At 36.6% G+C, this 23,860-nt stretch overlaps 5 protein-coding genes across 33 annotated transcripts in view; 4 read left to right on the forward strand and 1 right to left on the reverse strand.

Annotated features, from left to right (window-relative positions):
• The window catches only part of LOC122572888 (muscle calcium channel subunit alpha-1), a 62,904-nt gene extending 58,146 nt beyond the window's left edge, over positions 1-4,758 (reverse strand). For 6 of the 19 annotated variants that reach the window (XM_043738596.1, XM_043738695.1, XM_043738590.1 and 3 more), the window contains exon 1: positions 3,369-4,757. The gene's annotated coding sequence lies outside the window, so the exon portion shown is untranslated. Of the gene's footprint in view, positions 1-2,152; positions 2,756-3,368 lie in introns of all 19 variants that reach the window. The other 13 variants (XR_006318612.1, XM_043738653.1, XM_043738633.1 and 10 more) reach the window with 4 other exon arrangements.
• A 258-nt stretch (positions 4,759-5,016) lies between these two features.
• LOC122572985 (RNA-binding protein squid-like) lies at positions 5,017-9,621 on the forward strand. 2 transcript variants are annotated; one of them, XM_043738799.1, is made up of 3 exons: positions 5,017-5,143; positions 6,433-6,967; positions 7,075-9,621. In XM_043738799.1, exons 2-3 carry the CDS (start codon positions 6,596-6,598, stop codon positions 7,579-7,581), a joined length of 879 nt encoding a protein of 292 aa, XP_043594734.1. In that variant the 5' UTR covers positions 5,017-5,143; positions 6,433-6,595; the 3' UTR covers positions 7,582-9,621. The 2 variants fall into 2 exon arrangements, with proteins under 2 accessions (XP_043594734.1, XP_043594725.1); XM_043738790.1 differs by lacking the exon at positions 5,017-5,143 and having other exon boundaries at positions 5,219-6,967.
• Positions 9,622-10,243: 622 nt separating this feature from the next.
• LOC122576951 (E3 ubiquitin-protein ligase SIAH1-like) lies at positions 10,244-13,749 on the forward strand. Its single transcript, XM_043747896.1, has 5 exons — positions 10,244-10,810; positions 12,032-12,383; positions 12,476-12,715; positions 12,789-12,981; positions 13,073-13,749. The coding sequence occupies exons 2-5, from the start codon at positions 12,155-12,157 to the stop codon at positions 13,248-13,250; spliced, it is 840 nt and encodes a 279-aa protein (XP_043603831.1). The 5' UTR covers positions 10,244-10,810; positions 12,032-12,154; the 3' UTR covers positions 13,251-13,749.
• A 2,665-nt stretch (positions 13,750-16,414) lies between these two features.
• LOC122576914 (transketolase) lies at positions 16,415-21,820 on the forward strand. 2 transcript variants are annotated; one of them, XM_043747829.1, is made up of 8 exons: positions 16,415-16,637; positions 19,023-19,168; positions 19,258-19,447; positions 19,578-19,812; positions 19,897-20,040; positions 20,116-20,289; positions 20,374-20,589; positions 20,653-21,820. In XM_043747829.1, exons 1-8 carry the CDS (start codon positions 16,531-16,533, stop codon positions 21,322-21,324), a joined length of 1,884 nt encoding a protein of 627 aa, XP_043603764.1. In that variant the 5' UTR covers positions 16,415-16,530; the 3' UTR covers positions 21,325-21,820. The 2 variants fall into 2 exon arrangements, with proteins under 2 accessions (XP_043603764.1, XP_043603774.1); XM_043747839.1 differs by lacking the exon at positions 16,415-16,637 and adding an exon at positions 18,046-18,204.
• A 138-nt stretch (positions 21,821-21,958) lies between these two features.
• LOC122576853 overlaps positions 21,959-23,860 on the forward strand; it is a 60,979-nt gene continuing 59,077 nt past the window's right edge. For 5 of the 9 annotated variants that reach the window (XM_043747705.1, XM_043747750.1, XM_043747773.1 and 2 more), the window contains exon 1: positions 21,959-23,478. Coding sequence is in view for 2 of the 9 variants with exons in the window: in XM_043747697.1 (XP_043603632.1) it covers positions 23,377-23,478 (102 nt within the window). In the remaining 7 variants the exon portion in view is untranslated. The remainder of the gene's footprint in view (positions 23,479-23,860) is intronic. The other 4 variants (XM_043747724.1, XM_043747774.1, XM_043747715.1 and 1 more) reach the window with 2 other exon arrangements.

The raw sequence follows: 23,860 nt of genomic DNA on the forward strand, positions 1-23,860 counted from the left end.
GACATCCGCGATAATATCGTTTGGTAAGAGCAGCTCGAAACGACTATTTTATCGAAGCTATTACGACGATAAGTTCCGATGGACGAACGGTGAAGACACGGCTGATTGTTAGCGGGCGAGTTCACAAAAGATGTGTTCGTGAATGTCGACGAACCTTGCCTCTTTCGAATACGATCGTCCTGATTATTGCGCATTATCTCTGAAACGCGCGTTGAAAGTCGTAAAATCATAAAAATACGAATAAACGTCCGTGATCCAATTGCAACGGCCCAGTGATTTTTCTACGAGTCACATCGAAACTTATCGTGTCGTTAATCTCGCGACGATTAAATTTCCTCTGTAAAACGTACCGGACAATTCGATACGTTGATTTCGCTGGATTTGAACGTCGGAAAAAGGAAGAAACGTTGGTCCACGTTGCTTCGAAACGATCGCGAATGACGAATAGATAGATAGATAGATAGAGAGAGAGAGAGAGAGAGGAGGAGGAATTCATTTCTTAACGCAATGACGTCCGTCCGAGTAATCTACGCTTCGGTAAGGAAGGCAACGTTCCTGGCGGAATGCCTTGGAATGCCGACCGGGAATCCAAGGTGGAACCTCATTATGCATCGACCCGAATTTCCTTGAGATTAGTCCGCGAGTACGAACCGCGGCAAATCGGATCGACCTTAACAACAACTTGCCCGAGAAACTTGGCGTCGTCTTCACCGACGGACTCGCGGCCCAACGACCCGATCGTTTCCGTCCAACCTCGAAACACGTACGTAACCAGCAACTTTTCTTCCAAACGCAAAGTCACGGGAATCCGAGGACAAGGAAAATCGATGAGGAGCGACGCGCGCCAGCTGGATTTTCGGATTCGTCGTTCGGAAACGAAATTCCATCGAAATGGAAACGTTTAATTCCTGGCGAACTTCGAACGGATTAACGACGTTGGTCGAAGTTACACGCTTGAGAATCGATTATTGTAAATGTCAGTGTGGAAGAGGGTGTGCCGTGGGTCGAGTAATAAAGAAGATAGCTGGCATTTTTACGACACGTGTTTGCAGGCTGTTCGAACGAAACGAGGCTACAAAAGTTCATGGTGGATCACGAAGAAGAAGCTACCACGCGCAACAGTCTTTCTACGTTTTACGAATAATTCGCATCGGTAGAGATTTCTTCGGCCTGTTAACGGGCTTATTTTTCTATCGTGCAAGGACTTGTACGATTTTAACACCTGCGTTGATAGATCGAGGAAACTCGTAGCCAAGGAATTTGGACGATTCACGTGGGTCGATACTTAGGAAGAAAGATTTACTCCTACTCGTCCGGTGGAAGATGGTCGATGAAACGAACGATGCATCGATACGAAAACTCGTTTCGGTATTTTCTATGAAAGCAACTTCGCAGAAAGGTCGTACGGAAGAGATGGCTGACGGTGATACTCGGGGTGCCGGTACTAAAGAAAAAACACGTTGGCCTTTTAGTGGCATTTAGGTATTATCCTTTTTAACACGAATTAACGATCCAGCTTTTTACGACAGTTGCAACACCGAGGCTTTTTCTAATTAATAACAGACATTCCACCAAGCGTTCACAAATTTTTTGATCGATTTTCCATTAGCCCGACTATCCGCGCCAACAACCCGTTAACATCGTTCTCGAAAATTGGAGCGGTGAAACGTGTAAAAACGCGAGAAAAGGAATCGCGTAGCGAAGAGATTAAGAGAACGGTTAGGTTAGACTTTCGCACACCGACTATCCGCTAGAACCGCGTGTTTCTTGTTTGTTTACGAATCAAACGTATCGTCCACCGTCCAAACCGAGAAACTTCGATCGGATCCGTATATAAACCCTGCTATATAGTCTATCGCGATAAAGAGTACGCGGCTTCGTCGACGCGAAGAAAACACAACGACGATATGGAAACGACACGGCTCTTACAAGAGCACGTGTTTACAGAATCCGAACCGATTCGTTCTCTAGTTACCTGGGTAACTTTTTAAAGAAGATTCGAGCCACGTACGCGCGTATATTTTATTGGGAAGAAAAGAGCGACGCACGGTAACGGGGATGAAGAATGGAAACGTAGTCGGGCAGAGACCGAACGACGAGGCAACGGAGAGGGAGGATCAAGCGGTCGATCGTTAGAAATTCGACGACTTACCACATTTTTTGAAACAGAGGAAATATCGGTGAAGCGATTGTGTCGCGTATCACGTGAGCCGGGCGTATCCGCTCGTCATATCCGCGTTGACGCACTCGCGGCGACCACGATCCCTCAACGCCAGCACTTATTCTTCCACTCTCTTCGCTTCCTATACTCTGCACTCTTGTCCTCCTTCCTCGACGACTTCTTCTTCTTCTTCTCCTTCGGAAGCTTTACTCGCCTCTGTTGGAGCTACGCGACAAAGAACCGACCACGACGAAAATGCCGCTTAATACGCGCGCTAACCTTCCATCCAATCGGAAGCCAGCCGCCTTTTTGGTCCCCTGGTCGGTACAGTCGGTCGTAATAGCTGTTTGCAGCGAAGCGGGAAAACGAAAAGCGGGCTTTTAAATCGGTTTCCACCTCTTCCGTATTACGTCGCCTGGTACACTGTCGCTACCACTAGGATCGCTAGGATCATCAGCACACGAGTAGCAGCATCACCGTGGCATCACTAGCGGAGAACACCACCACCAGCAGCCGCTTGACACGCACACGTATCTACCAGCGAACGAGCATCGCTACCACCGCTACGGATTTCCACCACTCCTTCTTCTCGCCCTGTGTTTAAACTTATAAATAGATATCTGGGTGCGTTCGATTATATTTATATGTACGCGAATATACGCGTATATACGCGATACATCGGTGTATACGTTTCTCTACACCCTCACGCTTCCACGAACGCAGAATCGTACCAGCGTGTACCTGTTCGCGAGCTGCGCGTATTATTCATGATGCACCTAGTTACGCGTTCGCTCGTTCGTCTCTCTTTCTCTCGCTCCTCCTTCGCCTCGTCTGCAAACCACCACCACCACCACCACCTCCACCTCCACCTCCACCTCCACCACCTTCTTTTCCTCCGCCTCCACCGCCTCTTCCAACCCCTCCCCTCTCTACCGTTCTGAGAAAGCTTTCCCTAACCCTCGTCGATCGCGTTCACGGCGCACACCGATCGGATGGATCGTCCGGTCTTCTCGCATAGAAACTCGCCAACTATAACCGAGCGAACAGCTCGAGGAACAGGCGCGAGAAACGCGATCGGCCGAACCGATTCTTCGACTCGACCCTCCTCTCCTTTGATCGTCGCGAATATATCCGACAAAATGGATCGGAGAACTAGGTGGAAAAAAGGCGTCGTCTACGTCGACGACAAATCAATCGAGTACCTTACCTTCTCGCTGCGTGCCGCTCTTCTCTCATACTACGGTTATCGTCCAGCTCGCACCCTGGCCAATCTTCTCGGCGATCTTTCGTGCAAATGGATCAACGCAATTCCGATGGCTCGGTGTCCTATCGTAAACGATACTCCAGGATCCAGACGCTCTTCTCTTCCGGGTTTCTCTCTCTCTCTCTCTCTCTCTCTCTCTCTTTCTCTCACTCTCTCTCTCTCTCTTTCACCCTCCCTCGGTCTGCTCGCGTTCTCTGCCTAGCTCGTCTTCCCTTCTTCAGCTTTCCTCCTGCTCGCACTCGCGAAACATTGGCTTTTCCGTTGCGAGCATGGCCGTACACAAACTCTCGTCAAACCCCACTCGTTCCAGTTCGCCGTAACGCGTAGCCGTGGCCCCTTGTACTCGCGCACTTGCCTCTCGACTAGATCGTTCCGTGACCGTTCTACGACCGGGAGTTGCTCGGGCGTTGATTCGATCGGGGGGAAACTGCACGCAAACGTTAAAAACAATTTTACCAAAAATATTCACCCCCCGACCGGCGACGGAAAACCACCGAGCTTCGGCTTTCTCTAGGCTTTTCGAAAATCCGCTCGATGAAAAACGGCGACGATGACGACAACGACCACGGTGGCGATAGCGACGGCACACGACACGTTCGACTCAACGATATGCTGCCGGTTCGACACCAGCGACGCCTGGCGTCGCGACGCCCCGCTACCCTTCCACTCTGCCTATGCGTCCCCTCCACCCTTCCGTCAGAACGGCTACGAGCACGGCGTCGAACGGCTCCGCGCCGCGTCCCTTCGTCGCCGCTCTTCGGCCACCAGGATCGAGCGAGATCCATCGAAGGACGAACAGAGAAAGCCGAGAATCACAAGGGAACGTACTTGACGAAACCACCGACGAGAAATAAACCCGTTACGAATGGTGAAAGAGGATCCTCCATCTAGCCTACTGGATGCGTTTCGATCAGAATCGGCTACGAGAATATAATTATTATGTTTTAATCGGTCGTAACAGATATCGCAAGACTACGACGATTCGTGAGCAAATGAATTTATCTCTCTGATATTAAGGTTATAGCATTTAGGCAATAACGCGTACAAATATTCGCGTTTAAATGTAAGTGTTAGGTGTGGTCATCGATAGGGTAGAAATTTCGTTTCAATCGTAGAAAGACTAGCAACTTGTCTTTGTATATGGTTATATGGTTATACGCATCGAATAAATCGTATGTTTTCTATTGCGCGATTCGGGTGTCTATTTATACGATCGATTACGGACAAGATTGTTGCTATTTCAACAACATACGACAAAGCGTTAACGCATCCTAGAAAAGGTGATGAACGCAAGAAGTACGGTACAACTGTCGTAATAAATATAATGCCGCATCACGCGTAAGGTAAGCGTAACATAATATGAATGATATTAACCTGTAATTAACGACTAGATTTGGAATAAATCCTTTTCGAGATAGTCGAGTATAAAGCATACTTAACGTGGAAACGTAGAATTTTACCTGTCGTTAATATTTCATTCGATCCGATCTATTCCTCCGCCTTTCATCTTGATAATCTTTGGTATTAATATTGATTTTATTGAAATTTACAATGCGAATCGATTCGGAGAGGGGAAAACTGGGAGAAATCCGATATTTGATAAAGTCTTCCCGAATTGCCAAATCAAGTGGCGCCATCGAGTGAGTTTACCGGAACTTATTTTCGTTACTGGATCTGCGATAAAACAGTGCAAGAGGAGGAACGTATTTTCGATATATGTACGTATGGAGACGTTGGTAAACACTTTTATTTTCTAATAGTTTGAAATTACATGCCCACCGTTCCGTAGTCAAGTTTTTATATGACAATTTTTGTACCTTTTTTATGTACGTACAAATAAGTGTGTTCTATAATTAACAACGAGTCAGTCTACCCGTAGAACCTTATTCTATTCTTAAACTGTTCCGACTGAAGAGAAAAGATAAGCCGGGGTTGCCGAGGGTCTGTGTTTTATTTATACAACCTTCTCTGTCTGACTATATTTATATACGTATATTGAGAAAGCAACGACTTTAAACGGTGCACAAACAAGTAAGAACACCACGTGTTCCTCAATTTTTTAAATAAAAATTCGAAATACATGAACGCTACGTCTTTTAACATTTGCAATAAAACAAATTTCGATTAGGTAATCGAAATCGAATACAATCGAATACAGTTAATGCGTTATATATGAATACTTAATACGTTACTATTTTCATTTTCATTTCTTATTCGTTACATACGTTTATACGCTGATAAAATTAAAAAGATTACACAAATCTTATACACATTGCTGTTACATGTACCATGTAAATGTAAAGATTAAACGAATTACACATCGAATTTAATTAAAATGTGTGCGATATCGTTATAGTGATTCGAGTTTTACAGCTTTATGGATATGTTGAGCAATTTTTCCTGTGTACATCGATTATGCATGTTACGATAATTCGCAGTAATTTGCAATAATAGAATAAATGGTATCATGTAAATTTGATATCATTGACAAAAATCAATTTGACAACCTATATAAATGTTAACCTAACCTGAATCGATCTTTATGCGAAAAATGCAGGGAAAACTTATTAAAGCACGGACAAAGTTACGATAGAATTTTCGTGATGTCAACTGGAAATATGCAATTTTCGGCTTTCAGCGAATAAAGACCCTGATCTCACGGTTAGGAACAAAGGTGTTCGTGTATTGTTCAGGTTCAGCAATGTTCAAGGACTTTCGGCAATCGTCCACTACGTGAATATGAAATCGATTAAAAAATAAGTCGAAAATTTAAGCAACAAATAAGTATACTAGCCTGTCAATTTTCCAGCTTGTTGGAAAATTGATTAAAGTTAGTAATGAAACGACCACCGGAAATACACTGGAATTTCCGGCGTTGTCTGTTGGATCTGTCGTTGTGATTGGAGAGATGAATTGCGTCTGAGTAGAAAGAACGAATAGCGTCGTGTTAATAGAGGCTTAGAGGGAATCGGAAACTGTTGCTGACTCTCTTTCTTTCGGTCGTAAGCCGGCACCGGTTCACCATAAGAACCGACTGTGACGCGTGCCAACTGTTCCGAAATTATTCTGGTGCGCAGTACACCGTTGCATTTACTGATCTCATCGGTTCGACCAGCCTACCTTGTATCTTCTGACGTGCTTTTAACGCGGTAAGCTCTAAACGGTACGCGATGGCGGCGGTTGACTGTTACCAGAATCAAGCCCAGACCGAGGGTACCGGCCAACAGACACAACAGCAGTCTCAACAGCAGCAGCAACAACAATCACAGTCACAGCAACAACAACCCCAGCAACAACAAGCCACTGCCGGAATTCCAGGGAAAGATGACGAACGCAAGCTTTTCGTCGGTGGCCTATCGCGTAATACCACCGACAAAGAATTACGGGATCATTTTAGTAAATTCGGCGAGATCGAAAGCATCTCCGTTAAAATAGACCCCTACACCGGTGTTTCACGAGGTTTTGCTTTTATGGTATTCGCCAATCCCAAAACGATCGACAAACTTCTGGCTTCTGGCGAGCATTACATCAATAAGAGAAAGGTTGGTTATACTGCCGAAATTAAAATCTCTTGCTCAAGCTTAAGAACTACTTTCTAATTATTTTTCTATCTTGTTCCTTCAATGAGATTTCCTTTGTTTTGGTGTAGGTGGATCCCAAACGGGTGAGTAAAAAGCCCCAACATGGTAAAATTTTTGTGGGTGGCCTGACTCCTGAAATTACCGATGAAGATATCAAAACGTATTTTGGACAATATGGTACAATTGTCGAATTACAAGCACCATTCGATAAGGTAAAAAATCAGAGAAAAGGATTTTGTTTCATAACGTTTGACTCGAAAGAAGTAGTGTACAAATTACTTAAAACACCTAAACAAACGATAAATGGTAAAGAAGTGGATGTCAAGAAAGTGAAAGTTAATCCAGACCCAAGGAATCAAGGATTTTGGGGTCCAGGCTACGCTTATGGATATGGCGGAGGCTATGGTTACATTCCTGAATATTGCAACGGCTATCAAGGGGGATATGACGATATGTATGCAAACTATGATTACGCCGGTTATGATGGGTATGACAACATGGGATATGGGGTTCAAGGTAAGCCAAGAGGAAATGGTCAGGGACCACGTCAATTTCAGAGACATCAGCCGTACTAAAAACCGATTTATAAATCCTACATACTCAAAATTTGGTGATAAAGCAAGAATATAGTAAGGAGTAGACCAACTTTGTCTGAGTGCAGGCTAAGACTGAGATAGGGAAATTTGGGATGAAAGAGCTTGTAAGTAGAGTCATTGGGAAACTCTTATAGAAGCACCAAATTCCCTGATCTTTGTACATTGGGTCTGTAAAATACTAGATAGCTCTATGTACATTTACTAAAAGAGAGGAAATGAATTTTCAATTGATTTACAATTGGTATAATTTAACGAGTCAAAAGAATCATGTCTTTTTCTATCTGTGCATATTTTATCACTTATTACATAAACAGGCTATTCATGAAACTATTAAAATAGATGTTCAAATATTTTTATTAAAACCGTATACTTTATATATGAAGCTGTTTCTTTTACATAGCAACCATACATACATCAGCTAAAAATTGAAACGATTGATTTACTCCTATTTTCTTGTTATTCATGATTCATAATACTAACATGTATATCTTATAATTTAATACTCTAATTATTCTTTAGCATCTTAAGTTGCATTACTAAAGTATTGTTTATTATATGCTTGGTGTTAATCTTATTATTAGAAAACACAATGCTGTGTTGTTCACAATAGGACTTTATGTTGATAAACAGTTTCAGTTCAGAAAGCATGTGTCAGTTAGAGATAATTGATAGAAGTAAAACAAAATACCATTCATGGACCAATGGTTCGTACTCCTAATTAAATGTACTTCTTCCTCATAAATTTATAACCTATACGTATTATCTAGTATCATCCATAATTGTTTGTACACTAAAGTAAGTTCTGTAACTTATACGAATCATAAGGTATTCTAAGAAACATACGTATCCCCGTATGTTGATATGTATATACGTGTACACATACATACGTTGTACACGTGTGCGAATTAGCATATAATGCAGTAGGAATTAAGAAAAAGATAAAAATATTTCAAAATGAATATAATTAAAATATGAACGTCCTGGGTAGATACGCGAAGAGTGCGCGAGTGGTAGAAGATGGTTACAAAATATTCTAAAACAATATTTGAAATCACATCAGAAGAGCAATAAATATACCGCAATGTACACAGAATTTTACAATGAGTTATTTAGTATCTTTCTTTCTTTTTTTTCCCTGTTTTCTTTTTGTTTTCGTTGATATTTTAATGATATTTTAATCGTCATGGAAACTACAGCTCCGGAAGTACCTTTAATACAATTAATGATTTCCGAATGTTGCTACACTCGTGTACTCCTATGTCTCATAAAACTCAAGTATAAATATAACGAAACTGATCATGGCTTGTTATATGAAAAATGTTTTGAAGACCCTGAATCAACAGAATGTTTAAGGCATTGAAACTAGCAGAAATATAACTTTTGTATAATTTAGGCTACTATGACATTTTTTGCATTTGCATCAAACAGTTGTTCCTGTCTGGTGTACAAAGACTGCTCTTCATATCGCAAGAAGACTGTTAATGTGTAGAGTATCATTTGAAATGGTACAAATACTAGAGAATTTGACAGCCAATACATCTTGTGATTTTCTGGACTAAAAAAAAATGTTTAAAGATGACAAAATAAATACATATAGCAAATGTAAATATGGCATTGGGAGGATTACATTTAGGTACATCGAAATTATATTACACACAAGGCTGATAAGGCTTTAAACATTCAAGTTTTTCTCAGATGTTACAAAAGTAACGACAGTTTGGCTTAAATAAATTTCATAATACACGTATACACGGAAAATAAACCGTTTTCTAAAAAGAAAAGAAAATATTTTAAGCCAAGCTAATTGTGCTTTTGGAAAGTGAATCTGTATACTATGTATACCATATTTGCTGCGTGTGGAAAAAATATATATATATATAAAAAAGAGATCAGATTGTGAAATTAAAGCAAATAACACAAATATTTTGTTACTATTGATTACTATTCGCCTGTTTCACCCATGACACAGTGTATATTTTAATTATAACAAAAAATAAAATATTCATTACTTGAAAAGTATTTTGTGATATTCTTCTTTCAATGAAAGCTTATAAATAAATAGAAAAGTACTCTTCTAAAAAAATTTATACAATTATGTTGAAAATGGTAATTTGATACAAATCCTTTCTTATCCTGACTTCGTATTAATTTTAATAAAAATATGAATTTCAGTTTTGTAGGTTATTATTATAGCTTTATATTACTATAATTAGTATCATCAACATTATTTTCTCTCTCTCTCTCTCTATATATATATATATACCCCTATATATCCCTATATAATATATATATATATATATATATATATATATATATATATATAAGAAGATTGCATAATCGTAATAAATATAAATAAATATATATCCGAGAGAAATAAAATTAATAGTGATACTTAAGATATGAATCATCGATTAATTTGAACAAGTTTTCCGATCGTGTAATCCTATAGTGCTTTATTTCTAAAAAAAAAATTAATAGGGGGAAAATATGAAAATATAATATAACGTGATACAAATGTTAGAAATACTTTGTCACATATGTAGTATTTTGTATAAAATATTTCTATAAAAAAGAAAAACGAAATATTGCTATTTATTATTTTTGAAAGTGAATGTTACGGCATGAACAAAAGTGTACATTAAAAACGCGGCTTAATACTCGTTAATGGCAGTTGCATGCGTTGCATGGGTGTAAACGGACGGACGTACAGTCGGACAGACAGCTGCAGTGTCATCATCTTGCTCTGTGCGTCTTATTGTACGGAACGAGCTTGAAGTGTCGGAAGTTCGAAAAGGAGCAAGTTGCTACTATGCCTCAGCGAAAACTAACCAAAGTCACGTTACTATTAATGTTGCCTGTTTGGCCAAGAGAATTCGCGATGTAGCCTCTTATACAGTCGATCTCATCGCGTTCGCGTTTATTCCTCATCCGATGTACCGAGAAGTATCGGGAGCATTTCGTGCAACATTTTCAAAGCCAAGTCGCATGAAATCTCCTGTTGTTGTTCTCGTAAAAACATTTGTCTATTGTCGTGTCACCCTTTGTCGTTATTCTCGACCTTTTCATCTACGTTCATATCTCCGTTGTCATCATTCTCAAGTGCCTTCTCTTTCCCTCTTTCACACTTTTAACTCACTATTTTCTGATTTCAACCACGCGAAAAGCCAGTGTATGCATCGAGTGACGTACTAATATATTTGTTATTTCGGTAAGTTTAAACATATATTTCCCATAAAATTACAAATTCATATGCTTTATCGTATTTCTTACGTAGAATTTTCCGCGAGAGAATCATCCGCTTTCTTATTTCTTGCGCATTGTTTATTTGTTGATCGCTGATTCGTCGTGAATCGTGATTTGCGACTCTCTTCACAATACTATTCCGCAAAATTTTCCCCTGATCGCTACTTTTCGGATTAAACAATCCGCGAACAAGATACCACTTGAAAATTTCTTAAGTTGCTCGAGAAAAGCTTGTCAAGCTTTTTCCTGTGACGGTATACCGAAAAGACAACGATAATCGACGCAAACGCGATAAATGGTCTTGCGATCGATGCAACATTATCCTCGTTACTTATTCTGCTTTATTGATTCATAATTATAAACAGCGTTTCTTCTATAAAAATGTCGATAAGAAGTTTAGCTTTTTCTTTGAATTAATTGATGCAAAAAACGCGAACTGTACGTATGTAAAACGTATGTTGAATTATCTTGCTTTTGCATAAAATTAAATAGGTAAATGAAAATGTTTTAAAAGAAATTGTAAATGTTTCGATTAAATATATATTCATGTAACATGACAATATTATGAGTTGTGCATATATGATCCTAGTATTTTTTGACAATAAATTTCATAACATTACTTAAGTAAAAATTGATTGAGTAAAAGTAATAAAAGGATTGCACTGACCAAAATTTTTATTGCATCATTTCAATGTCAAATAAACATCAATATACGTAATGCCTTATAACACATTGTTTTCTTTCTTTCTCTTTTTTTTTTTTTTTACTTGAAAGGTAGAATATAGTATATCGTATAAGTGATAAAAGTATAGAAGCCAGATATATTCTGTAAGGTTCATTTTATCCTTACATAACTGTAAATAATGTATTAACTGAATTAATTATAAAGTTTAATAATTAATATTATCATGAATACCGCACTATGTAGAATGATATACATAACAAAAAGTTCATTATTTTGCATAGAGATAAAGTATAATAACACTGACAACAACCAGATTATACACATTGCAAGATAATTATTTGTGTGTTAAATATATATTTCAATATATTATAATAATTTTCACTTTATACGAAGATACTAGTTGCAGAATTGAATGAATTTTCGTAATTAATAAGATCATAAAATTTTTTTATTTATAAATATAACGCTCTGTAATATCTCTGAAATTCTAATAATTTGCAGATATGAGGTGGATGGCTCATTCCAAAATGCGTCGCATTTATTAGACATCTTCAAAATAAATGGATTTTTTTGCCAACTAAAAGGCTGAGTGTTCTTATTTGATACATAGAATAAAAGAAAAAGATGTCCCAATTAAGTATTAGTACTGGGAAGAGAGGGAGGAGTGTTGCAAGCTCCTCCGCATCTACTGTATCATCTCTGAGCAGCTCAACTGACCTAGCAAGCCTATTTGAATGTCCAGTTTGCTTTGATTATGTTCTTCCACCAATCCTACAATGCCAGAGTGGACATCTTGTTTGTAGTAATTGCAGGCCAAAACTTAACTGCTGTCCTACCTGTAGAGGTCCATTAGGTATGTAGATAGCAATAAACTGGAACTTGTACAAATATAAGTAGTTCTTAATATTGTTTTGATGAGAAATTCTTTATGGATCTGTAATGCAGGTAATATCCGCAATCTGGCAATGGAAAAAGTGGCAGGTAACGTGATGTTTCCTTGCAAATATTCAACAAGTGGATGCACAGTGTCGCTAGTGCATACTGAGAAGGCAGATCACGAAGATGCATGTGAATTCCGTCCATACAGTTGTCCTTGTCCAGGAGCTTCTTGTAAGTGGCAAGGATCTCTCGAGCAAGTAATGCCACATCTTGTTATGAGTCACAAAAGCATTACAACTCTTCAAGGTAATTTTATTAGATAAGACACGCATTTCTGTTTCCTTTTATTACAGAAATGTCTAAATCACTTCCGTTACAGGGGAGGACATTGTTTTTTTAGCAACAGATATTAATCTTCCTGGTGCAGTGGATTGGGTAATGATGCAGTCTTGTTTTGGTCATCATTTTATGCTAGTGCTTGAAAAACAAGAAAAGTATGATGGACATCAACAATTTTTTGCAATTGTTCAATTGATTGGTTCAAGAAAACAAGCAGAAAACTTTGCTTACAGGTATATACGTATTATAGCGTAGACAGAAGTTAAAATAACGATTGCCAATTGGAACACGTAATGATAATACGTAAATGCTTATGTTCAACAGACTAGAATTGAACGGGCATAAAAGGCGCCTGACATGGGAAGCTATGCCGCGTTCTATTCACGAAGGTGTTTCATCTGCAATTTTAAATTCAGACTGCCTTGTATTTGACACCTCCATCGCGCAATTATTTGCCGATAATGGAAATCTAGGAATTAATGTTACAATTTCTATGGCATGAGGAAAGCTGGAAAAAGCAGTGTAAAATATTTTAAATGTATCAAGCAGTCTTTTGATTGTAATTCAGTCTTTGCACTGAGGATTGTCCGTTATGTACATATAGCATTTTTTTACGTTACCACAGATAAATATTAGCAATATGGATGTTAGGATATGTTTGGAATGTGTTGATAAAGCACAGCGATCAAACGCTCAGTTACAGGACCTCTCTTTAGAAGCTTTAAAGTGTACTTGTATGTGATATTAACATTACACATGGAAATAATAAACAATCATTCAGTATACTTATGCTGACTTTAAAGCTTTAGCACTGAGTATAACATCAATTCCAAAATGTACCTGACATCTATTGCACACTGTTATCATGTTCTTTTAGTCACTTCTTACTGAGCCGATTTACAAAAAAAAAATTTCTTTAATTTTGATGCTTACCAATTCAATTCTTTATAGAAATAACGTTATATTCTATAAAAAAAAAAAAAAAAAAAAAATGTAGTTTTCCTCAAAAGATCAATAATGATCTGTTGATATACAGCATGGCATTATAAGTAAAAATTGATGGTACATACCTGAAGAAATCCTCTATACGTAATTTTTTACTATGTAGTAATGTGTACTAAGCTGCATCAGTCATTATTTATTTTCATTTAGAAATTTTGCGTGGTCGCATATTTATTATAACCTCATCTTTGTCTATAATTATAGTTAAAAAATAAGTTCATTTTAATAAATTTACTTTCTTTTTAATTAAGATATATATATATATATATTATAATTATTATCTACACTTGATACTTTGTATTTAACTTTTCATTATTTTTCAAAACTTTCATTAAGAAGCTACAGTTTGAGATCATACAAGAACTCATATAAAATCAAAAGTTAGTTATAAGTTTGCAGATATACTGCTGAGAATTTACGATTATTAAGATGTGCTCAAAGATATTCAGAAAAAATTGTTATTACTTTACTACAGGAAATCTTATAACTTACGCTAATACACAGTGCATTGAATTATTTCTTCTGGTGAGCATTACAAACATCGATAACATTATTCCATCTACTTTAATTTTATGAAGAAAAAGTATTAGAGTATATGTATCAGCAATATATACGGGAACACGAAAGTAGAGTTGGTATACGATAAACAGGTGCAAAATAATAGAATAAAATTGCGCAATTTCATCCTTTTTTACTGACATAAAAATGAACAAACTTATATAAGGAGAAATTATAATTTCAGGAATACATAGTTCCACTAAATTGGTGCATAGTAGTTTTATAAATAATAAGTGACATTGTAAATAATTTTCAAACTATCGTCCGTATAAATTTTTCGAGTGTCATGTATCAAATTTGAGGAAATTCGATGATGATTATACAGTTAAACAAAGTTGATTAACGTTTGTGCATTAAGAACAAAAGAAATTTATGCAGAGGAAATTAAAATTGCATGAGCTTGATCCTAATCAAATTTGAGATTCTCAGGTCAAACCAAAATGTGGAAGAGAACCGTTTTTACGTCACCTTGAACAAACGCATATAAATTGCTTAACATTCCAGATGTAGGTGAAACGTTATTGTAAATAGAACAAATTTGACATGTGTGATAAAATTATTAATTGGTAATTAAATTAACGTGTAAACATGCATATGTATGAAGTTCAAAGGAATATGGGAACCAATTGCATGTTATGCATATGTATAAGTATATATAAATATATAAGCGTGACACACACACATGATGTATAACTATATGAAAGTGTATTTATATATATGTATATATATGCTCATATAAAACTTATACAATTACTTTTAAGTTTACATAAGTGTACTGCAAAATGAAATACTTAATTTTGATGGTTTTAAAGTTTCTGCAGTTTTGGCGGTTACTAAAAAAAAAAAAAAAAAAAGACATTCGAATGTAACATTCACGTTAATTGTTATACTATCAGATGGTATCTGAATACCTCCCTCCCCTATAGCCGTAATGCATCAATGGAACCGCATATTTTGCACATTTAGATGTAATTAAAAATATCTGTTGGAGAGCTATTATATTAAAAAGCTTGATGATAGAACTAGAACAGAACTGACCGGATAAAATATTACTGAAGAACAAAGTACGCTAATAATTAAATACGATCTTAAATACGGTGAATAACGATCGTTCCGAGTATTGAAGTGCGAATTTCGTTAAAAGGGATGTATCATTAAGATGTATATACGTATAATTTAATGATATTATTTAGATATTTATATATAGATATAAATCTAAAATTCATCACAATGTAAGGTTTAATTGTTCATTATAGCAATTTATTCTTACAGATAATGAAGGTATATACATATTTGTACGAATACAATCACTAAAAATAGTTAATTCACTCCTTAATTGCATACGTTTTCGAGATGTTGTAAAAATAAGTTAAATTCTTAAGTAACATATTCGCTATAAATATTAAGCATTAATTAATATTGAAATTTTTATAACGAATTAGTAATTTTCATTACGATATGAGAAAAGAAACAATGTGTTGAAAGTAATGTTACATTAAGGATTAAATTATATGTAGACATTGTAGACTCTCGTATATTATATTATAAACTGTAATTTGGTTCTACATAGGACATAAACTTTTATGGACGACGAATTTTTTATAATATAATGATAAAATTTCTACATATTCCCCTAATTTTAATTGGATAATTTATTCTCAGTTACGTATAAGATTATAAATGAATACTTCGATATTGGTAGTATTAAATACGATTAAATATAATACTACAGATCCTGTTCCTAAACGTCGAATAAATTTGTTATTACATTAATATTGTATGTGAAAGTTTGTCAAGGTACCTCTTCCATATTTGTATTATATATAAGTTACGCAATTTACCGCGTACACGTTAAACTATTTGAGAAAACAAGACCTCGAGATAATTATGTAAAAATGCTCTTTTAAATTTATAAGTAGCACAAGAAATTATTAACAATACACCTATTCTAATCTTTTTTTATAATAAAAAAAAAAAAAAATGATGACTGTTATACGTACTATCAAAATCGATACAGTGCCATCTAGGAACAATACGAGAATATACTTGGAGCAAATCGCGCTCGAATCCAGGGTTTGAATTCTTCTCTATATTCAAGCTAGATTGTGCTTGCGCGAATTCTACTTGTTGCTCGGAAACACGTTTCGTGGTCAGCATTTATCCGACGTTTTCTTAAAAGATTATTACAGTTTTAAAAAACCGTTACATCGTACACGAAGAAAATGGCAAACTATCACAAACCAGAATCGAAAACCATTCTAGAATTGAAAGATATTGCGACAAAGTTGAGAATTCATTCGATCAATGCCACACAAGCCAGTAAATCCGGGTATGTGTGATATATCCTATGTTATAATTGCAATACCATTAATTAATCGTTCATTGTATAAATTTCTTATAAATCAACGTAGATCGATGCACTCTTACTAACTTTCGATCATCTTTATATTTAAGTTCTAATAAAGTTTGAACACTTGTAAAATCACGCGCGAAGATTATCTCGATGAAAACGGCATGAAAGGAGGATGTTTGCTTTAGAATCAATTACGTTATACAATATATGCACGGTTTTTTTTCTATTTGATATTCGATACTTAATTACTATTCGATAGTTTCTATTGTTTTTACGTGGTATGATCTTAATTTTTTTTTTTACATGTCTCGTTCTTCCGAGTTATCGTATTTAATTTTTTACATCTTCTTACATTATGTTTCATGGATCAAGGTAGTTTTATTATTACACTTCATGTTTATGCATAGAGTTTATATCTATACGATAGTATCTATACGACTGTATTTTAAAATTGTTATGAACTTTCACTTTCAATGATTATTGATCAAAATGGGATAAAATATTGGAAAAATTTTCCAGAAAAATCTAATTTTGGATAAATACATTTTTCAGTATATTTTTTCTTGAAAAAAAAAGAAAAAAGAATCTATAGATATCTAAAACCTATCATATTAGAATTACCTAAGTTTCGTGTTAATCATAAATTGTACCTTTATATAATTAACAATAACAATACCTTGACGAATGGTGGGGAAATGTCGCATCATTGCGCTTTGTATCTTGTAAAAAAAAAATGTTCAAACTTTTTAGAAGGACAGTTATAAAAATAGACAGGAAATCATACCATGTTTTCTTATGACTTATGCAGAGCAGTCGCATAGTCAACACGTGCACAATACCAAAATGCACGCTATGAAGTAGTTACGTAATAAACATACGATAGCGTTGAAGAATCAAGAGCATATAGAATGTTGAAAGAGCTGGACATACCATATAAAATTGTTTACCCTCAAATATGATAAAAACGATTGCTACATAATCTAAGAATTTGATATGTTATTTATTATTCGTCTTTTCACGATACCTGTAACTTTTATAATAAAATTCATGGAATTATCAAAAATTTCCTTCGCTATATTATTATTTTAATTAACAATTATCAATTAATCGCGATTAAATTTTTCTCCATTGGTGTCCAGAAAAACGTTATTAATTAGTACTTTTGAAATTTTTTAAGGGAACGGTGCCGATAAAACATGGTTATTGTAAACCAGATATTCTTGCTATCGGTATGGTAGTTGTAGCGATAGTACGAGTTCCAAAAGAGTTCGCATCCATGAAACGTGAACGTGTCGATTTTGAAATCTACTATAGCCGGTCTGGAAGAAAGTAGGGAGCGCGCAGTTACTCGCGAGTTGCGAATTATTGTGTTCCATGTCCCTTCAGTCAGTCCCTCAGTTGCTATCGAACGTTCGGTGGGAAACGACTTCCGAAAATCTCTATAGTTTAAAATGGTGCGTGATACGAACATGGAAAAACTCCAAGACCTTGCGACCAGGCTTCGTATACAATGTATTCAAGCAACTGAGGCATCAAAAAGCGGGTATGATACGAGTGAAATGTTACTCCAAAGTTATTACAATCGCTTTGGCGAAATCGAAATACATACCATATCTTCCTCGTATCATATTTATATTAAAACCTCGTTGTCGTCGATAGATTTGTACTATCAACACGCTGATCTTTCTTCTTGGCATGTTCAAAAATTTTCATTAAAATTTTTCAGGAAAACAGAATTTTGCAATAATTAGTAACTTATTACATTGAAATTAAATAATTATAAATTAAAGCATCCTTGTAGGTATATCTTAACGTTTTATTGCATTTAAATATGTTCGTTATCAACGCGAAGTCAGCGATTGATAGTGCTTTAACGTTTATAACATAATTGTAGATAAAATTAAAATACGAAGAGCACAAGGACACATAATATGTAAAAAACGATACGCTTAATTAATAATCTATTTAAGATTTTTATATTATTCTTACTTTGTAGTTTACGTTATTTAATCAAAGTAATTTAAAGAAGTAAATTTTGCTGATAAATTAATTTTAGTATAAAAAAAATTATAATAGAAGAAGAAAGAGAAATTTATTCTTTGCAATGCAGTTAATGATTAGTGCCTCTTTTGCATATAAATCGTATTACATAACTATGGTTTTTAATGATCATTCCGATATTCAACGATCGTACGATCAAGATTGATATCCTGTATGACCTTTGAAGATAACAGTTTATGATTACGAAACTTACAATTACACGTTCTGATAATCTTTGTAAACTCGGTGTATCGAAATTATTCTTCATTAATACCGTTATGAAAATTTTCCAATCTTGTATATTTTTTTTACTTTATATAGACATCCAACATCATGTTCTTCTATGGCAGAGATTATGTCCGTTTTATTCTTTCACACGATGCGTTACAAAGTATCGGCTCCACGTGATCCAAGCAGTGACAGATTTGTACTGAGCAAAGGTCATGCAGCACCTATCCTTTATGCAGGTAAATATCTGAAATTTATGCGCATTAATTATTCCTTCTGAAATTGCGTCAAATTCCGAGGTAACTAATGGATATTTATATGGTTACAGCATGGGCTGAAGCAGGACTTTTCCCAACAAGTGAATTATTAAATTTAAGAAAAATTGATAGTGACTTGGAAGGACATCCTACTCCAAGACTAAACTTTGTTGATGTGGGAACTGGTTCTTTGGGACAGGGTCTTTCAGTTTCTGCTGGAATGGCCTACGTAGGAAAAAATTATGACAAAGCAAATTATCGGTATGTTGATATTGAAATAATTAACCTTTACTGTTTGTTTTAAATTGTTTTACATAATAAATGTAATGTTGTACTTATGTTTTCAATGTATGATAATAATTATATGAATTATTTATTAATGTTTATGTAGCGTATACTGTTTGATTGGCGATGGAGAAGCAGCTGAAGGATCAATATGGGAAGCACTTCACTTTGCTTCTTACTATAAATTGGATAATCTTTGTGCTATCTTTGATATTAACCGTCTGGGTCAAAGTGAACCAACATCTCTTCAACATAATATGGAAGTCTATCGCAAAAGACTTGAAGCTTTTGGTTTCAATGCACTGGTGGTTGATGGTCATGACGTAGAAGAGTTGGCCAAGGTTTGTTAGGAAAAATACGTGTTCACGTATAAATAAATATTATTTACGAATATAAGAAATTTAAAATAACATTTTACTTATCAGGCCTTCCATGAAGCACAAAATACAAAAGGGCGGCCTACTGCCATTCTAGCAAAGACGTTTAAGGGCAAATATTTCCCTAATATTGAAGATCAGGAAAGTTGGCATGGAAAGCCGCTTGGCAACAAAGCAAACGAAGTCATTCAAGTAAGGATTGCGTTTCCTACATAATAAAAATAATTTTACATTTCTCTTAGAGATTAATAAGATGTTCAATTGCAGCATTTGACTGGAATGTTGAAAAATCCTGGTCCTTTAGGATTGCATCCTCAAAAACCATTAGTCAACGATGTTCCAGCCGTAGATCTTAGTAATATTAAATTATCATCGCCTCCGAATTACAAATTAGGAGAACAAGTTGCTACCAGATTGGCTTATGGTACCGCTTTAGCTAAGGTTTGTATCCTTTTCCTTCAGTTAGGCGAGTATAATGCATTTTGTTGTTACCTGTTAATGTTATTGCTACATTTTTTGATTTAGCTGGCAAAGAACAATCCTCGCGTCATTGCTCTGGATGGAGACACAAAGAACTCTACGTACGCAGAGAAAATCAAGACAGTTGACCCAACTAGATTTATCGAAGGGTTTATTGCTGAACAGAATGTCGTAGGGGTAGCAATCGGTGCAGCATGCAGAGACAGAACAGTCGCATTTGTATCTGCGTTTGCTACTTTCTTCACTCGTGCCTTTGATCAGGTAAAGTATGGAAATGTGAATAGAAGAAAACGAATATGTTATTTCATACTTCTGATTTTGCAGATTCGAATGGGCGCTATTTCACAAACGAATGTCAATTTCGTTGGTTCTCATTGCGGTGTTTCGATCGGAGAGGATGGCCCTTCGCAAATGGGTCTGGAAGATATAGCTATGTTCCGTACAGTTCCTGGTTCTACCGTCTTTTACCCAGCCGATGCTGTTTCTGCGGAACGTGCCATTGAATTAGCGGCTAATACAAAGGGTATTTGTTTCGTACGCACATCTCGTCCTGCCACGGCAGTTATATATGAAAACGAAGAACCTTTTGCCGTTGGCAAGGGCAAAGTGGTTAAATCTTCTCCGAAAGATCAAGTTCTCGTGGTTGGAGCTGGTGTAACTTTGTACGAAGCACTTAAAGCTGCTGATGAATTATCTAAAGTAGGCGTAAATGTTCGAGTGATCGATCCATTTACAATTAAACCACTTGATGCTCAATTGATTGTAAAGAACGCCAAAGAAGTTGGAGGTAGAATCGTTACCGTTGAAGATCATTATGCGGAAGGTGGCCTAGGGGAAGCAGTTCTTTCGGCGGTTGCTCTGGAAAAAAATGTTGTAGTTAAAAAGCTAGCTGTTACTGAAGTACCACGTTCTGGCCCTCCAAATGTGTTGTTGGATAAATATGGAATTAATGCAAACAAAATTGTTGTTGCGGTTCAAGAAATATTGAAATTGTAATCGTAGTGATTATATAAAGGTACTGGTATCGTTTTGATGTTAAAAAAATTACACAAAATCAACTGCCATATCGAAATGTACGCAAAGCTACATAATATTTTGAAAAACACATATATGAGAAAAACAGTGCATTCCGTTTGTAAGCATTTACCGTACGTTTAAAACGTCGAAAATTTTGTTCTTGTTATTATATTAGAGGAGATGGTAGAAAACGATTGTTCTCCTTTGTATATATACGTTTCAAAAGAAAAATATTAGACTTGAAGATTGTATCAAATTTTGATACTGAAGAAATATAATTTTATATGAAAGTTTGATACGTATACTGTTTATAGATTAACACTATTTTGGAATTACCATTCTACACATAAGTAAATAGATATATCTGCAACAAGAATTTTTTATTAACCTTATCGATACCTACTACCTCAGGCGCACAATTTTTTGATGTTAAATGTTATATTAAATACGAATAAAAGTTTTATGAGGATGTAAATATCTTATTTCTGTTATTGAATACAGTAATGTTGTACCTATATGTTTAGACGACTAACAAAGAATAGACACATCATTACGCGAACAAAGAAGACAGTTTAAAAAATTGCGCGCAAATTGCGATAGAAGGAAGTTTCAGGTCCAAGAAATTGGAAGAGAAAAGACTCGGAGGTAGGAAAATCCCTAGACGATGAAATCAGTTCAGTAAGAATGGGATTGTGATTGGTCGAGAAATTGTATAAAGGTTATGGTGAGAGACGAATAAAGAGAAAGATAACAAACGAGAAGAGACAGCAGCGCCACAATTCCCTGTTAAACAAGAAACGTCAACCATTCCCTGTTCTTCGGTTCGGTGTCTGGATTGCCGTTCGCTATCCAAATATCCAGGCTAGTACGGTCAAGTTGTATATGTGTATGTGCGCGCAGGTGTCTCCCTCGCTCTTGATTCTCGTTGTTGGGTTATACGTAGTAGAGTATTGCGTGTACATAGGTGAACGGTGGCACGTGTATGCATGTGTTGGAGGTATACACGCGTGTGCGTTTCCCGTTTCGCGATTCGCGTATCCCGAAAAGATGGCCGCCATGAAAGCGTACGGTTGTGATGTTGACGTCGTTCACAGCAAGGCCGCGTCACGTCCTCGAAAAGCGTGAAAAGAAGGTGATTATTCGAATGCTTCCACGACTCTCATGGTGCTCTCTAACGAGAACGCGGTATAGCGAGAAAGTAGTTGATAATTCGAAACGCGAGTGCGGTGTTCGTAGGATCCCTCTCGCAGTGTTCGACGAAAACGACGAACAGAAGAGAGGAGAAAGAAGAGAGGGAGGACGAGCGAGGAACGTGCCCTGTAAGGGGTTGAAAGGGATCGTATGTGACAGAGAGAGGAGTGGACGAATAGCCTGTCGAAGAGCGGAGGTAAGAAGAAAGGAAAGAAGAAAAATAGGAAAGCGCGTGGAGAATACAACAGGGTGATACACGAAAGTTAGTGATAGCTAGAGAATCGCGGGTGGTTTATGGTGTCGCGAGTGAAACAAATGCGTGCGCGTCGTACGCGAACAAGCCTCTCTCTTGCCAACGATATCCCGGTCAACCTGTTTTTCGCATTTCCTTCGGGCTGCCTTTTACGTGTGACTCGAAACATTGTGTCAACGAGGGACGGCCATATTAATCCGTAGCCCCCGCCGTCACACACATATTCCAACAATCTTAACTCCTCGAGGTGGTGCCTCTAGTTTTACGATATTCGTTACATTTTTAGTGCGTATCCTATGTTGCGACCAATTCTCTCTTAACCGTGTCGTGTCGTATCGTGCTGTGCTGTTCCGTGTAGTGTCTTGTCGTGTCGTGTTGTATCGTATCGTATCGTGTCGTGCCTTGCCTTGTAGCACCGTACCGTACCGTACGTATCGTGTCGTGATTTCTCGACTACTTGGATATACGCGTAAGATAATGTCCAGATTTTCGCCGGATGACGGTGCGTGCACCTAGTGCATGGACGGTGGTACTAGTGCGTACGAGGAATATAAACGACCGCCACTACGTGAGTTCTATGCCACCCGATGTTCATGTATCGTTCCGAAACAACTCACCGGTTCTCCACCACTGTGTCTATCCAGTTTACCAGCAGTACCACCCTTCCTAAATTCTCTACTATCCGCAGAGTAAGTAAATCAAATACACTTCTCTATGTATCTTTATGTTTTTATTTCTTTATTTACCTTGAATAACATACAATGGGAGAGAGGAAGGGTATACCTTGTATAAGCCAATATTATACAAGTCAGAAAAAGATAGGGGTAATCATTTTGACTCATAGCACTCATCGTGGTTAACGTATGAAGGACCATTATATGTATTTCAAGCCAGTATTTTATAAAACAGCCTGTTTCAAAGTTTACGCATAGAAGATACCTGTTAGTAATACATGCATTCAACGATGATCAGACGATAAGTTTTTTCTTAGATCAATGTGAATCTTTAATAAAGTGTTTGGATCTTAACTACTTTTTGAATGCTGTTTTGCTAGTTTATGTATGTTATTGT

This window comes from Bombus pyrosoma, linkage group LG2 (genome assembly GCF_014825855.1).
Source record: "Bombus pyrosoma isolate SC7728 linkage group LG2, ASM1482585v1, whole genome shotgun sequence".
Taxonomy (NCBI): domain Eukaryota; kingdom Metazoa; phylum Arthropoda; class Insecta; order Hymenoptera; family Apidae; genus Bombus; species Bombus pyrosoma.

What these genes read in the sequence shown, in the direction of transcription:
- LOC122572985 (XM_043738799.1), top strand. Translation starts at nt 6,596, where the DNA reads ATGGCGGCGGTTGACTGTTACCAGAATCAAGCCCAGACCGAGGGTACC. An exon ending in ATTACATCAATAAGAGAAAG is followed by an intron (nt 6,968 to 7,074) that starts GTTGGTTATACT and finishes GTTTTGGTGTAG; the next exon opens with GTGGATCCCAAACGGGTGAG.
- LOC122576914 (XM_043747829.1), top strand. Translation starts at nt 16,531, where the DNA reads ATGGCAAACTATCACAAACCAGAATCGAAAACCATTCTAGAATTGAAA. An exon ending in AGCACCTATCCTTTATGCAG is followed by an intron (nt 19,169 to 19,257) that starts GTAAATATCTGA and finishes ATATGGTTACAG; the next exon opens with CATGGGCTGAAGCAGGACTT. An exon ending in AAGCAAACGAAGTCATTCAA is followed by an intron (nt 20,041 to 20,115) that starts GTAAGGATTGCG and finishes GTTCAATTGCAG; the next exon opens with CATTTGACTGGAATGTTGAA.
- LOC122576951 (XM_043747896.1), top strand. Translation starts at nt 12,155, where the DNA reads ATGTCCCAATTAAGTATTAGTACTGGGAAGAGAGGGAGGAGTGTTGCA. An exon ending in TACCTGTAGAGGTCCATTAG is followed by an intron (nt 12,384 to 12,475) that starts GTATGTAGATAG and finishes TCTGTAATGCAG; the next exon opens with GTAATATCCGCAATCTGGCA. An exon ending in AAGCATTACAACTCTTCAAG is followed by an intron (nt 12,716 to 12,788) that starts GTAATTTTATTA and finishes CTTCCGTTACAG; the next exon opens with GGGAGGACATTGTTTTTTTA.